Source organism: Spea bombifrons, chromosome 9 (genome assembly GCF_027358695.1).
Source record: "Spea bombifrons isolate aSpeBom1 chromosome 9, aSpeBom1.2.pri, whole genome shotgun sequence".
Lineage (NCBI taxonomy): Eukaryota > Metazoa > Chordata > Amphibia > Anura > Pelobatidae > Spea > Spea bombifrons.
The window spans coordinates 21,422,892-21,439,931 of record NC_071095.1 but is presented as its reverse complement, the minus strand read 5'-3'; the positions used below and the strand labels follow the sequence as shown (position 1 = coordinate 21,439,931).

The window sequence follows — 17,040 nt, the reverse complement described above, 5'->3', positions numbered from 1 at the left end:
TGCTGGCAGCATCAATACACAAGGGGGGCAGCTGGTCAGGTTTCAGCATGTACTGGCTGACTTGGCATGATAGGAGTGTGATTGCTAACAGCAATCACAGTCCCATCATGCCTAGGTTCCAGCACTTACACATCCATGCTATCACACACACACACACACTCATTTATTCATATAATCATTCATTCACAGATTCATTCCCTCAATCACACACACTCATTCAAACACCCTCCCCACCTCCTTACTTGCAAGGCAGCTCCTCGATGCCGCTTACAGACTTCAGCAGGGGGCGCGGCCTCCCTCTGCCTTCTCTGCTAAAGCACAGAGGAAGTAGGATGTTACGTGAACTCCGCTTCCTCTGTGTGCAGTCCAGAAGACCCTCCCACAAGTAAGTAGCAGGGCTTGAGGTGCGACTCGTGTAAGATCGGTTGCCCTGACTGCCGATCTTACGCGGGCCGCACCTCGAGGTCTCGCGGGCCGCATTTGGCCCGCGGGCCGCATGTTGGACGCCCCTGCACTATGAGATACACATCTCTTATAAGAGTAAAACAAGGAGCTTCTTAAAGGAGACGCCATAACGCGGGATATTGACATTATTATTATCATTTTTTTATATAGCGCCATCAAATTCCGTAGCGCTGTACAATGGGTGGACAGGACACAACAAGTAGTATGTAACATAGCAAATTGACTAACAGAGACAACAGGCGTGGAGGGACATTAGACATCACAATACATCAGTGTGCACGTAGTTTCAAGGTTGAGGCGCTGCTCCCCCCCCCCGCCTCTTAATACAGCTGGATTATTTACAACTCGCAGAACAGCGGCTCCTAAATTATTAAATACCCCTCCAACCAGATTATTTAAGTAATTCCTCTGCTTTTTTCTTCTGTACGCACTTGTGGTCGTCTTCCAAGGTCATTTATTTCGGCCACCCAGCGCGTATGAATAATACAGCACCGTTAGTTGGAGCTCGATCGGTACAACTTTTTGCAGCCCCGCACAAAAGACAGCCACGTTCGCACGCTGGGCACCGCCAAATCTCCATAGAAGCCAAATACGGTGGCTTACGAGAAAATAATAAACAGGGTTTGACAATGACATTTGTAGCTATAATAGATATCGTCGATATAATTATATAGCCGCGCAACACAAGAATGGGAAAATTCCTAGAATGACAAAACATCTACCCTATCTAATAAGAGCGGCTCGCGGAATGGCAGACGGATTGTTTGGAAGCCAGGTAGAAGACAGATCCTTAATCCTGTCGGCCTCAATGCCCAGGGCTTACAGCGCTTGTCAGTCAGTTAATCAGGGAATAGTCAACAGTGTTTATAAAGGGGGGGGTCGACTCGAAATGTAAAATAATTTTGCTTTATATTCCAATACTCCTTTCCTGTGACATTTTCATTTTTAACCCAAAAAAGTTTTACATGTGGATACAGGATGCAAGCAAATGCAAAAGCAATAGGGGAGCAGGACCATAAGTCACGGACAATGTCACCCATGGGGTGGGGGAACGTGCGCAATGTTTATATTTTTTTTACGTTTTTGAACGGAAATACTGCAATTCTTGATTGTTTCTTCAATACACGGGGGCATGACTTCACTCAGCGTATCTTGGTGGCATCGGTGAAATTAATGAGAGTCATATTGATGGGCGACAATGAGAGTCCTCCTAGACGCCAAATGATAAGACTCTGGGTCAAACCACTTACGTTGATGTCCAGAGGGGGGAATTTAAGTGGGTTTATGTGTAAAAGGAGACTCTGATTTTACTCAATTAGGCAATTTCCTAAATTCCATTTTAGGATCATTTTTAAAGGTTGGGTCAGAATCACCTCCTTAATCTCAGCCCCGTATTTATTCTTCTATGTTATCACTACTTGTTCTTAAAATATAACTGTTCTGCCCATTAGACGAACCACATGCTAGACTTCTGGCTGGTATACAGCGCTCTAAAATGAATATACCACACCAATAGCTTAGAGTGTAATCGGAAAACATTAACCAGACGCCCATACATTAGTACATTCCCCACCGAGGAATAGATCCCATTACTTTAGCTTCCGTCAATCACCACCGTTTTAAATATATAACTTTCACAATAATCTCGTTTCCTCTTTAGCATTGATCACTCGGAGAGAATGTTATCTTCGGGTAATAAATGTAGTGGAAAATACTGTCACCCTGCTCCCGGGGACAACAAACTTAATTTAAATCGAATTTTAACTTAGCATTTTAATCATGTTTTTTTCTTAAGATATCGATCCGATATGCTTCTCGGTGTTTATTGCAGAGTGGATGGAGTGTCTTTACTTAGAAAATAAAAAATACTTTGTCTTACCCCCGAAAGCTTTAATAGCTATGAGATGATAAAGCTGAAGCCAAAATGTAGATGTGCTGATATTTATACACAAAAAAGAAATGAATCGAATACAATAATGCCAGTTGTGACAAACCCTATAGCATGAGGGCCATACATGTCACTTTTAGGGGTCCTAAGCACCGTCCTCTAGGGCAATCAGAGTCAGGAACAGCAGCTTTGAACAAAACAGCACTTTATTTTAACCGCTTAAACCCCAAAAACCAAATCATAAAAAGAAAACCTAGCTCCCAATTGGAGCCCTCTCTAACTGAACTATGCTGGTCCAGACTGACCAGCCTAATCACCCACTACCTCAACCTCCCAGCCAGACCCAGCTACGCCAGGCTCTGGAAAACCTCCCCCAGACAGCGCACAAAATGTCCAGGCAGGTATTGCCTCACTTGGCTCAGGGATTGTCTTCTTCAGGGCCTCTCCTTGCCCTGGGAGCGCAGGGAACTTCCTCTTCCCCCAACAGTCTCTCTGAGTATCAGGCTCCAGGGGTTTTTAATGCCCAACACCTGTGCCTAATGCCGGCCCCATAGGAATCCCGGACCGGATCCTGCAGACTTCTTGCCTCCTGGAAAACCCGGCATGGAATTTCCACAGCATGGGGAAACGGAGCATTGGCCCACCCTGCTCTCCAATTGCTCCACCCTAGGGACCCATATGTATAATCTGCATAGCAGCTGTACCCAGATGCCATGCCAATCAACAGTCTCACACAGTATAAAACAACATATTGGACTTGCCAATGAGTGGAAAGGAAAAGATGTTTGGGGCATTTTCCATTCAGCAAGGTGACTTTTTACTCACATGGAGGAGATCTTACTGGAGTTGGGGTATCATTGATGATAAACTCATAAGCCTTTTAAGTAGCACCTTTGGTTTGTTAGGAGCCGATTGCAAAGTATAGTGCTTTGTAGCTCTGCATGTCTACAGTCATGAGCGTCCCACACTGGGCTAATGGCAGGTGGGTCGCTGGCCCTCGGCACTTGATACTTACCCAATCTCGGCACTCCATACTCACCCAATCTCGTCACTCCGCACTTACCCAATCTTGGCGCTCCGCATTCATCCAATCCCGTCGCTCCGCATTCATTCAATCTCGGCGCTCCGCATTCACCCAATCTCGTCGCTCCGCATTCATTCAATCTCGTCACTCCGCACTTACCCAATCTCGGCGCTCCGCATTCACCCAATCTCGTCGCTCCGCATTCATTCAATCTCGGCGCTCCGCATTCACCCAATCTCGGCGCTCCGCATTCACCCAATCTCGGCGCTCCGCATTCACCTAATCTCGGCGCTCCGCATTCACCCAATCTATGCGCTCCGTACTCACCCAATCTATGCGCTCCGTACTCACCCAATCTCGGCGCTCCATACTCACTCTAGCGTGCATAAATATGTAGAGTGCAGCCGCGCATATCCAGAGGTCAGCCGTACCTACGTCATCAGGAGGCCGCTGGACTTAAATTGCTCATGGTTGCCCTAGTCTAAGTTGCATAAGGTGCATACAGTATAGTGAATAAGGTTATGAACCCATTTGGAAAAAATGTATGAAGACTTCTCAGACAAAAGAATAACTTTACAAGCCTTTAAGCCAGAGACTCCAGACACGGGTGCTTTCCACATACATCGGAAACCGGCCTTATTTTCTGTGCAGTGCTTAACTGCAGTTATGGGCCCTGGCACACAAACTATTTCTTTACACTGGGACAATTAGCTTAATAAGAGACAGCACATCTAATTATGTCAATTTTCCAATTTACTTTGACGCACATGTTTTGAAGCCAGTTTCTTTTACTAAATGCCAAGGGGCTTCCAATCAGACTTCATCATGTTCTCAAATGGCCATATTCTGTGTTAGGAACATCGAGGAAAAAAACAACACCGACAGGAAGAAATCACACTCACGGAATAAAGGAGAACGCATTAGTGTTCGGACTCCATCACACTTGGAAGGTGAATTATCAGCGTTTTGTGCATTAAGCACCAACGCCATTTCTTGGATTGACTACAGGATGTAATGATCATAGAAGCCACTCGTGGATTTTTTTTGTTTCATACACTTATTTAGCACAAAGCAGCAACAAATTGATCTAAAAAAACTGAACAAAACGGGATGAGAATCACAGCAGATAAGTAGCCCAGCTTGATCACTTATCTTACAGTATAAAAAAGGGCAGAAGACTAGATTCAGACTTAACATAGCCCCGGACATCTAAGAAGAAGCCATATATACACATTGTGTTTTTATATTTATTTATTTATTACAGCTGTGTAATAAATAAAATATTTTGGAAAGGGGTCAGCAGCAGTGCGGCAATTCAAATATTACTGATACATTTGACAAGACAGAGCTGTTCGGAAACCGTGGGGTAAATCTGAGCTAAATACAGTGGACTATGGTCAGGACCGTAGCATATCTCTGTATATAGGAGCGCACAAAACTCTTAAAAAGAAATGTTCAAGGGGCCATGAGCGGCAGGCTTCTGAAATGTTCTCAATATAGGAAGACAAAGACGTCTTGAGATTTCCTATTTTCCAGAAAAGACTCGCGGTGCACCTCTCACATCCGCTGACACGGGTCGGCATCGCCCCGTCACCCTGAGAAGCACAAGATAAGAGAATGGAAATGACACATGCCAGCCGAAGGCAAGTGGCAGCCAAAGTAAACCCAAAAGACTGAAGCTAGGAATCCTGAAGCGGGAAAGAAAGATTCCTTACCATCTATATTTAGTAGCTCACAGAGATGATGGCAATCAATGGAGACAGCAGATTCCACGCTATCTCCCAGAAGGAAGAGCATCTACGGCAGCTTAGACAAGGCTCGTAACATGTGAACAGAAACATGAGCACAATCTTTTCTTTCCTTTCTACTAGCCAGGTATAACCTTCCTTTTAAATATAAGATGAAGGACTCTGCAAAGTATGAATAATACATTCTTGGTTGGCATAACCAGCTGTATAGGTCATAGAGGAAGCTGGGGCAGGCTGGTGCCACAAAATCCAGGGCATAACACAGGGCAAAACACACCAGGACCAAGTTGTAATGGCAACTTTCCATTTGCGACACTGTGTTAAAACCCAAGCCAGCAGGACACACAGCGTCCCCGTCTCCTTCCAACCACGTAGTGCTTTCTCAGGTGACCAACATCATTGACACATCATGGAGCTTCCGATTAAGGAGTATGAGAAGCCATTTTCTTTTTATTATTCTCGTTAGGATTTTTCATTGTATCCCATCATTTTTTTTCCATGGCTTAGCATAACATTTGTCATGTTTTCTATCCTTTCCTCTGCTGTGCCTACACGTAAGAACCGTAATAAGAACTATAACTTCTGTCACCAGTCTCAAAGTTGCCTCTGATGGCCACGGGTTTAGTCTAACATGTAGATGTTATAGCATAAGAATGGTCCCCCGCTTTACATATTTCAGGCAATAAAACCCTGTTTGAATCCAGCTCAGGGAACAGCAGCCAGAAAGATTTTGTGTTTTCTTCTTGCTGGTTACAAAACCCTAACTGCGGCTTTAAACATATCTGTTTGCAAGCAGAATCACTTGGTTTCTAAATACCTTCATCCTCGTCTTCTTATGCCCTGGCCGCCCGGTAATCTCACCTTGCAGGTATCCGGGCTTTGCCTTATTTACTTTTATAGCTCAAGCTACGTTATTTCACAGACTCACACAAACGGCCTCCAATCAATACACTTCCGCATCCGTTTATGGTTAAAGACCCAATAAAAGGTCTTGTTGATGTCAGCATCTCCAGTGATTAATTATAACTACGCCGCAGTCTGCAGGGACACAATTTCCATGACGCTTATAAATATCTACTGTGTTCAGGGTTCGATTCATGGCTGTCCCCTGCAGTGGAGTTAAAAACCACTCCTATGCAACTCAAATACACTTGAATAGCAAAATCGTCGTTTTGCTAGCGATCCTACCTTTAACATCCAGCCTTCTCGGGTATCGCACCGTTCTGTCTCTGACTGCGGGGGCTTTATCTGGTCGCACAACCCACATCCATAATACATGAAAACTCTGCCCAGTTTCTGGCAGTAGGATAAACCACAACAGGCCTCCTTATATAAGAAAGTTTTCAGGTAGCGTTTGAGAGTCGAAGGGAGAGGTTTAGGGGGAAGTAGAGGTTCTGTAGACATGGACCAACAACATGAGAAAGGTCTTGGTGGCTCAAGTGGTAACCCCAGGAGAAACATAGATGGGAAGTCACGTGGCTGGAATATTAAGGAGGTCACACAGTGACTTTACCTGGTCTTTCGCTTCGTGGCTGACTTGCTGCTGTTCCTAAATGCTTCCACTAATATGGGGATGATATTTCACAAACTGACTTATTGCAAAGGTGGCATCTTATCATAGTACCACGCCTGAAATCACTGAGCTCTCCCGAACGAGCCACTCTTTTCACAGATGTTTGTAAATGCAGACTGCACGGCTAGGTGCATGATTAAGAGGTGTGTCCCAATACTTTTGTCCATATAGCGTGTGTGTTTATGGAAACTAGATTGGGCAGCCGGACGAGAAACACACAATACAGATCCGGTTATAGTTACTGTCTGAAGCAAAGGGTTGATAATAGTTACACATAGAGATAATGGGTGGAAAAACATAATATACAGTGACCATTGTGAAAAAAACATTATAAAATAAAATATACGGTATATATAATGATAAATATTTCATAATCCGACCAGCTATTTTTTGTTTTGTTAAAATTCCAGTAGAATGTGTTTCCGACACATTGGTTTTTCCATGTTAGCGGCGTCTTGCTAATAAACAATACAACTCTACTTCTCATTCCGACGGAAGCATCAAGGGATTAACAATACACAGAAGGCAATGAATACTTATTCTATTAACGGTACGTTTTTACATTCCTCAAGCACATGGCAAGAAATCAGGACATGCCAATCTCTGCCCACATATGCTCAGATCAAAGACACAAATGTACAATTCATTGTGTTTAGGACAATATGCAATTCTACTTCTCGTGACTGACAAGAACATCAAGGTTTCTAAAGACGTCACACACACACGTGTATATATATATATATATATATATATATATATATATATACACACATAAATACAAGACAAACCTTTACGGTGTAAAGCGTGTCAGCACCCTACCTGCCGAGCTGAGAAGCACGCTGTAATCTGTTCCTCTTTGCAGCACTTTGCTCTCCGGCTCTTTGTCTGCTTGCTCATAGCGATCCCAATTGGAAAGGATTTTTCTCCTTGAGAATCCTGAAGAAGGGTCATTCTCTTCCTGGGGCTCTAAACCGTCACCCCCCTCCTGTCATAAATAGAGGTGGTGGTATCGTAAGGCTGAAGGATTCCAAAAACAGTTGACATCAAGGACTAAAAGAAACGTGTACACCGAGGTTCTGAAGCGACGCTAGCTCCGTGCAGATCGGGGAGATGCAGTCACGTGCAGATATTATCAGAATTTGATTTCTTTTCATTTTTGCAATGTTTAGTAAGCACACGGTATTAGGTTGCGATAAATAACGAAAACAATAACACAAAACAGGATAAGGAAAGTCTAACGATACCTCTATCGTGGGAGAGAAATGGGAAATAGCTATTGGGTTGATCAAAGATTGTATTGGATGAAGACGTGGGCTCAATAAGACGGAAACGGGTCAAATGAGACCCCTTATGGGGAAATGTAGACTGCGTGGCTTAACTTTCCAAGTATTATATTATTATATACCTCCTCAGCAGAAGAGCAGATATTTTGCCTCTAAACGTTTGGCTTCTCTTGATTCATGTTTGAACGATACTTTTGATAACTTGAGCTTGGTGACAAAGCTTCCGTGTGTCAATCTATTGTGTCATATTAAAAAGGGTTAGAAATACTATTACAGATAATGTTATAATGTAATAAAATCCTAATATGTAGAAATATAGAGATATATATATATATATATATATAGAGAGAGAGAGAGAGAGAGAGAGAAATGTGCATATAGGATAGAGGGATAAATATAAATAAGTGATAGGTCCGCTTGCATATTCATTTCAAATCTGCTTGTGTGTTTCCAATTGTCTTCTAAAAGAAATCTACGTGTCTCTAAGTGTTTTATTTACTTTACTGCATGGGATGTGACATAATCAAACATTATTATTAACAAAGATTCAATTAGACCCATCAAGCTCCTTCTTGGAGGATTAAAGAGTATAATTTGCGCGGCTATGTCAGAAAATTAATTTATTTAGGAGGATTTGTTGAGAGATGCATTGACAATACGTCTCGATTCATTTAATCAACCTTCTTGATTCTAAGAGTCAGCAGCCTACTAGACGGTTATGCCCAAAAACATGGGGGGGAAATGACGTAGCCGGCCTGTATATACCAGGGGTAGCCAGCTGTCAGCTTTGCCATATTTAACCTCTTCATGGCAACGTTATTTCACTCCCTAAACACATGAGCTTTGATTAACCATAATTTGCCTTTTTTCGTGTTTCTAAAATGGTGCAAATTGCAACCGAGTAGTGTGTGTGTGTGTGTGTGTGTGTGTGTGTGTCATTACATGAAGACTGTATGGCAATAAATCGGGGACATATAAGACACAATGCCAGTTATTTATAATAACTGGTGAACGATGGTAGTAGAGCAATCAGCAGATTACGCTGGTTGCTATAGTGATTGCACCACTTTGCACCAGAATTACAGATTCCAGTTTGTTCTAGTTGTCATAGAGGTTTATTCGCTAAACAGCTAGCCGGGTTCCACTACCAATGCTTGATACGCCATTATCTTTCTATAGCTATGAAATGTCATCGTGTAAACTTAAACAATATGAGGAAGACTGCACGCAAAAACTCAACAATCCTTGAAAAGAAAACACACGCTACCTTAGTGGCATTTCTCTATTTTACTCCTCCATCAATTCCAATGTTTTACAAAACCAGTGCCGTGCACAAGGGAATAAATGGAGATAATCAGCACATATGCTCCAAATCCACCATGCGCTTGGTATAAAGAAGAATAAATAACCCCCCTCTCCCCCCTGGGATATACTGGATTTCGCTGCGTTCCTCACAAAGGTGTAAAAATGTTTATTATATCCACCTATCATTCTAATGCTGCAAGACATACGACGATGACAGATACGCTTTTGTGTCGCCGTTGTACCGTTACTTGCCGGAGTCCCAAACGGTAACAGAGTTGCGCAATTCCCAAACAGCAGTGGCTGGACTGGTGGCTTTCAGGTCCCACTCGGCCGGACAACACAAGGCTGAAGTCGCTAATCCCTGAAACCAGGCAGGCTGGATGTTCCCCGGGAGCGAGACCCCCTAAATATCCTTGATAAACAGACATTTTATACAATTTATGTTAAAAGCATGGCTAACCCTTCCTTAACCTGTTGAAAATCCTTGCCTAGGCTGAATAGTGAAAATAGTTGGAAACAGAGAGGGGATGGAAGAGAAAGGTCTCCAGCTGAGCTACAGGAGAAGAAGCCTCTCATATTTAGGTTAGCGGGATTCTGCACAATGCAGGGCTATAAAGAATGATTCAGTAGCAGCCGCGGCCTCCGTAGCCCGGCTCACACAGAATGGATCACCCAGCCAGCTGCCTCTGCACAGAGCTCTGCAGGTCACAGAAGTGCTAAAGACTTTCGTGAAATCCCGATCCATCCATATAGATGCCCCAGGAATAGAACTGGCAAATGGCTCTCTGAGGCCCTCTTAAGGAAAATCGGGCCTAATGACTATGATTACTGAATTATGGGCACGTAAGGAAAGTTTTTACTGCCGATGGGGGAAAAAAAAAAAGCACCAGTCGCGCAGGAAACCACTTTACAATCAGGCGCTAGCCAGCCCCTGTTTAATGCACGTTTTTGTTAATGAGATTCAGTAAACGGCAAATTGAAGGAGCTGAAACCAAAACACTCAGCACACAACAGACCTTAAAATCAAGCATCAATAAAAAATACAATTATCCGCAGAGACTGGGCTTTAACACGAAAGAACAGAACGTTTGTATGTAAAACAAATGTCCTAGAATGAATGGGTACGTGTGCACGGACTGGCCCCTAATCAGTAAAAATGTCTGCCGCTGCTTTACATCAGGTGACATCAGCACAGGCCTGCCACTGTGACAAGTGACGAGATGGCAGATTTCACCGGCAATTCTGAGAAGCGCATTGAGACTGCGTTAATCTCCTATTGTTTCTATGGCACGACGAGAAGGTGACCAAGCTGTGACATGACGCCGGTCCCGGGTTTAATGGACCAGCTCTGCCAAACAAACCGAAGGTTCCTCTCAACAATTTTTTATGAGACAGGTGTCCAGCAACATTTCTGAGCCTTACGGTGCTCAAGGCATCGAGACAGCCTGCTGATGCCGAGTTTCTCAGCCGTATTTAACCACAGGGCACACCGTGAACCCACCGACAAAGGAAAAATAAGAAACACATTCTTAGCTGTTCTTCGCATACTTCACAATGACTCATCCATCAAGCTGTGCTGGTTAACACTGCTTTAGAGAGATTTCGGAATCGGGAGGTGAACTAAAAAGAGATACCATAGGGGTTTGTCCCTAGACACCGAGAGAAGAATTCCATCTCATCACGTCGCCTATGGATTATAAACGGCCAATTCAACACTTGTGAGAAAAGCCTCTCCAGTTCTGAGCACCTGTAAAGAGTGGCAGATAATGAAAAAGCAGGAGCGTCATGAGAAACGTCACGGAGAAGTAACAAGGTCCTGCTACAATTATAGGAACTGGGCATTTAATGGGGCAGCATTGTCTGGCTTTATCCCCAAAACAAATGTGGGAGTCAAGTCACACAGAAACGTAAAACTTGACAGAAGGCAAGAATCATTCGGCCCATCTAGATTATCACACCTCTCATTCTAACAAATAAACTTCCCTCCTGTCCTTTGTAAAGGGAGGGGTGGTATGTCTGGTTCTTTAAATGAAACTTAAATTTTGCATCTCCCAAATTACCGTATATATATTATTTCCAAACACCCGCTAAAAGAGACTGATCATTGAGTGCAACTTAAAATAAAGAAACAAGAGAAAAATGCTGCCATCTACTGGCAAAAATATGCAGCGCACATAGTCCCTGCATGAACAGAAATTCAAAGAATTCAGAAGGTATATCACTTTCTGGGATGTCACAATAAAGATAAAACAAGATTACCGTGACCAGAGAAGGGGCTTACTGGCAGCAGAACATTTACGTGGTAACACTGAGCCAGGAGAATTTAGGAGCTAGTCTCTGAATGAATGTATCGACAGAGCTCCAAATAATTGCTCTAAAACATTTGGTGCTGCCAATAAAATTGGAACAGTCGTTATTTCCCTGCATCTGGATTTGTTGATCCCGCCCGGAAAAGAGTATTTAATGGAAAGTGTCTATTGTCGGTAGGAAAATCAGTAATGAAGAGAGACGTGAAAAAGCAGAGTGTTAGTGTTTAGGGTGTTTGGTAACAGATGTCCATTAGCTTCAGCTACTCAAACAATAGCTGCAAAATAGCGAAAGTGAGGCGTAAAAGGACATATATCTGTGTTTCTGTTTATCACCGTTTGAAATGGCCAGATCCTATATTGCGACACCCTCTCTTGCCCCCCAGTACACACATTGTACACACTTTCACAGACTTACATGCACACGGACATGCACACTTACACCCTACACACTAATGTTAACATATGCTCTCTCTCTCACACACACATCCATGCTCACATACACATCTATGCTCACGCATACTCATTCATGCTCACACACACACACATCTATGCTCACGCATTCACATTCATGCTCACACACACTTACATATACACATCTATGCTCACGCATACTCATTCATGCTCACACACACACACACATCTATGCTCACGCATACTCATTCATGCTCACACACACACACACATCTATGCTCACGCATACTCATTCATGCTCACGCATTCACATTCATGCTCACGCATTCACATTCATGCTCACACACACTTACATATACACATCTATGCTCACACATACACATCTATGCTCATGCATACAAATTCATACACATTTATGCTCACACATACACATTCATGCACACACTTACACATACACATCTATGCACACCCTTACACATACACACAGGGGCCCCCTAGGCCGTCCGAAATCTAATCTTAATGGCTGCTGGGTGCTGATGCCGCCGGCCGGCGCTAATTTTTTAAAAAAGTATTAAAGCAGCGCCGGCCGGCGGCATCAGCACCCAGTGGCCGTTTAAATCAGATTTCCAGCAATCTGATGGCCGCATAGTGATGGGAACGGCGTGAGGGTGAAAGCTCCGCCCCCTCACCCTCAGTCTGCTGGCGCACCGGATGTCGTCTCACTGACATCCTGTATACATAGAAAACAGTCTGTTGCTACCAGGGGATGGAGGTCTAGACGAAACCCCCCAAAAGTGGAAGTAGAAGGTTAGTAAACCAATTTATTTTTGTGCAAGCTATGTAATATTTTTTTTTGTATTCGTTAAAAACAAAAAAATAGGTATGTGTGTGTGTGTGTGTGTAAGTGTGTCCCCAGTGTCACTTCTGTCCCCAATCAGCCCCCCATGTCATTGCTGTCCCCATTCAGCTCTTCAGTGTCAGCTCTGTCCCCAATCAACCCACTTTAAGGTATGATCCTGGTAGGGTACTCATATTAACCTTTACAATTTTCTTGCTGCTGTGTACTATACTTCCCATAATCCTCAGCCAGTATCATGGGGGGCATTTAACTGGCTGAGCATCAGGGGAACATTAGGTTTTGCTTTTTTTTTTACCATCCTTTGTTGCTATTAAATTTACTTATGTTGAACCACATTTGAATCATATTTGTATTTTTATAATGAATATGCGTTCAGGAAAAGATGGGCATGTATGGTGGGCTGATTCGTGGCACAACGGGCCACTTCACTTGACTTGACTTGCCCCCCAGGCCTTAGGCTGCCAGCCCTCCCCTGCATACACATCTATGCTCACGCATACACATTCATGCTCACACATATACGTTCATGCTCACACACACACATCTATGCTCACACATACACATTCATGCTCACACATATACATTCATGCTCACACACACACATCTATACTCACACATACACATTCATGCTCACACATACACAGCTATGCTCATGCATACAAATTCATACACACACTTACACATACACATCTATTCTCACGCATACACATTCATGCACACACTTACACATACAAACCTATGCTCACGCATACACATCTATGCTCACACATACACATTCATGCACACACAAGCATACATACACACACATACACATCCGTGCTTAAAAGCAAACTTCCATGCTCATACGTGCATACAGACCCATGCAGACTCAAATATTTACACATACTCGCTCATACACATCCATGCTTACACAGCATTTTGCACATTCATGCTCACACACACACATCCATCCACGCTGAAACATTTACCTATACACGTTCATGCTCTCACATACAGTTTTCCCTCTGGAAACAACATGCCTTGGGGTGGCAATTTGCTCTGGAAGTCCCACCTCCTCCCTAAGCCACTGTCAATATAGAAGGAGAGCTCCAGGTAGCATGACCTGGGAAGTTCTGATGTTTGGCTGGAACAGGTGACTAAAATTATGTAAATACTGAAATTGTTTGAAATACTGAAATTTTAGTTTTCATAGGATGCTTGTAACAAAAAAATGGCAGTTCCTGTGTGAAAAGTAGCAAAACTGGGATTCTCAGACATAATTAAATTGTAGCAGAATATTAATTAGCAGACTGGGTGACAATCAGGCTGCAGAAAACTGTGATCCACATAGACAATAGAACCTGGTCCCGAAGTGGGACTGTCACTCCAAAAGAAACACCTGTTATGCACTGGGTGTGCAAACAACAAATGGTGAGGACTGCAACAAAGTTTCATGCACACTGTAAACTTTAATGTATCGGTTTGTCAGTTCCAGGGTTGTCCAAGATTTTGAATGCTCTTGGTGTTATATAAATATAATAAATAATAATAATAATAAATAAAAGGTGCCCCAAGAGTATGACAGGTGCCAGGCCTTTATACACACATGTATCCATTTGTATGACTTGGATACCGTGTACCCCGGAATGTTCTATTTCAGAACTGTGTGAGGAGGACCGGGTGAAAAAGATTTAGGGCTGGACGGGACGTTATCCTATTTAAAAACGTTTAGAAACTAACAAACCTAATAAACCTCCGACTGACAAGTAACTCAGGCGGCGACATTTTCTCCAGAGGCCACGCCTCTTCCTGTTCTCACCTTCCTCTCGGGTTCGGGAGCCCCGGGGGTTGCTCCTGCTCCCTTGTGAGTTCTTGCTAAGTGCGCGGTTTCCCTGTCAGGTCCGGCGCGTCGGTCTCCGCCCGGCCTCCTCCTCCCGCCGCCGCCGCCGCCGCCGCCACCTCTCCGGTATCTACCGCGACCACGCTCCATGCCTGCTGCGCCGAAGGGTGCTACAGCTAAAATCTTCCTCCTTCAGCAAGGGAACACCGCGGCGCACTTGTGGTTCCCAGATACAACGCGTGTCACAATCTAATACGGACACGTACAATTTTCATGACGTACCAAGAAGTAACACTTGGTATTTGTTTATCCATAAAGGTATTTCAGGTCCAGGGATGGGAAAACTGACACCCTCCAGCCTTGTTGGATTACAGCACCCAGCTGGTGGTGATGAGAGTTGTGGTCTGACATTACTGGAGAGATGCCAGTTTCAGTGAGAAGGACTGAGTTAGCCATTCCCAACTCATCTGACTCCATCAAACAGCAGGGGTAATGCATCAAAAGTGATGCTGGTGCATCTTGTTCTATCACCATGGCAACCAGTGGAATGGTACAGTTGATTGGATTCCTCCTATAGTTGTCATGGTGATAACACCCCTCAGCACCTGGCCAGACGCTAGATTCTCTAACCTGCATTAAAATGCGTGACTGCTTTTGTCTCGGTTTTTGCTGCAGCAGTCTGTGGGAGAATTACTGTTCTATTACCAGGGATATGTTTTCGCTGACAATAGAATCAGGCCCCGGAATCCCTCTTATACACCCAATCCCCGCTTACTACAGTGTGCATCATATTATCCACCGTGTATTTGCTCACAATAAGAGAAAAAAGGACACTGATAACACATAGACCCCATACTGACTAAAGACAGATACATTGTATAAAATTGAATAAATTGTAAACAAAAAAACACCAGCTAATAAACTGCTGTGGCCTCGGACTTCGGATCTCTCAATCCATATGCGTTTTCTTTTAATTTGTCCGATGGCGAAAGTCTCATAGTTATATGGGTTAGAGCTATATTGGAGATTTGAACTTATATTTATTTTCCTAGCTAGGATTATTTGAATTAGAACACTCCAGAAGGGAGCATGTCATTTTATCCCCTTTTTGGGGTATAACAGCCATGCCAGATCCCTGTGACATCAAACAATTAAAATGTCTTCATCGACCTTACATTTAATTGACTTGGTCCCAGTAGCTAGTAACCAGTGGTGTAAAATAGCAGGGATGAGGAAGATAGGCCCGGGAAGTTTCCAACTATAGGTATAGCGGTAGCTCTTTAATAGTAGGGTGACCCTATAGCTCTTTTAACCATGGTCTAGAGTACAGTTGCATTAAAATCATTGTTGACCTGCACAGTGTGATGTTCCTAAGCAGCTCCAGTTAAATGAGCCGTGGAAGCACTATCATTGTCTGTGGCTTGCACAAACAAGTCACCATTATGACTTGTTTGTGCATGTCCCTCCTGATAGTGGCCAGATGGTACGTTACATAAAACAATATTAATATTGCAATCTTGTACTTGTACTGTAATGCATAAATGAAACACTCCACACTCCCTTACCCCACCCAAAATAATATATATATATATATATATATATATATATATATATATATATATACACACACATATATATATACATAAATTAGACTCCAGGTCACATTGAAACTGGACTCGGAAGTGGTCGGGCTATTCAGGGTTCCTGTTGCGTTTAGAATACAGGATTCAAATTCACAGGAATAGACCACTGGAACAGAATATAAATGTTACTCGACACACAGCAAGCGCCAATACTGTACGACTGAACGGTAAAGACTATTAGTCAAGCAGATGGGTTCATTTAGTGTCAACTGACTATTGTTTCTTCTGCCACTGTTGGAAATGTGTTCCTGTCGGATAAAAGGGTCCATTGTATAGACTGCGACTGATAGAAATGTGTTTTTGCAGGATAAAAGGGCAGAGCGTTGCAAACCAAATTATTCTGACCTTATACAATACAAAAATATAGGAAATCTGTCACAAGGAGTACTGACCTGTATTGATTCTCATCACTATTAAAACATCAGGACACGAAACTGCCTACTTGGACTAGCAGAAATTGTTCTGATGATTTCTTTTACGGCTTTACAGTTACCTTTCTCTTATTTAGCTGCTTAGGCATAATAGGGTAAACCTGTGGATCTGGGTATTGCAGTGCAATGTTACCCAATATGTCCCATAATGCACCACCACTGGCAGTAAGCATTTGTGCACCAACTGTTATGATCTCTCTGTGAATCGTGTACACAGGAGATTGTTTTAATTCATAGAAGGTAGTCATCTACACTGTAAATAAAGTCATTTTTCACTGTAAA

General features: G+C 43.2%; 1 protein-coding gene across 1 annotated transcript in view; it reads right to left on the bottom strand.

Moving 5' to 3' along the window:
* The window catches only part of AVEN (apoptosis and caspase activation inhibitor), a 174,837-nt gene extending 160,003 nt beyond the window's left edge, over nt 1-14,834 (bottom strand). The window contains exons 1-2 of the mRNA XM_053474621.1: nt 14,664-14,834; nt 7,518-7,683 (exon numbers count right to left, since the gene is read on the bottom strand). Of these exons, the coding sequence (XP_053330596.1) occupies nt 7,518-7,683; nt 14,664-14,834 (337 nt within the window). The remainder of the gene's footprint in view (nt 1-7,517; nt 7,684-14,663) is intronic.
* Nucleotides 14,835-17,040: the final 2,206 nt, after the last annotated feature.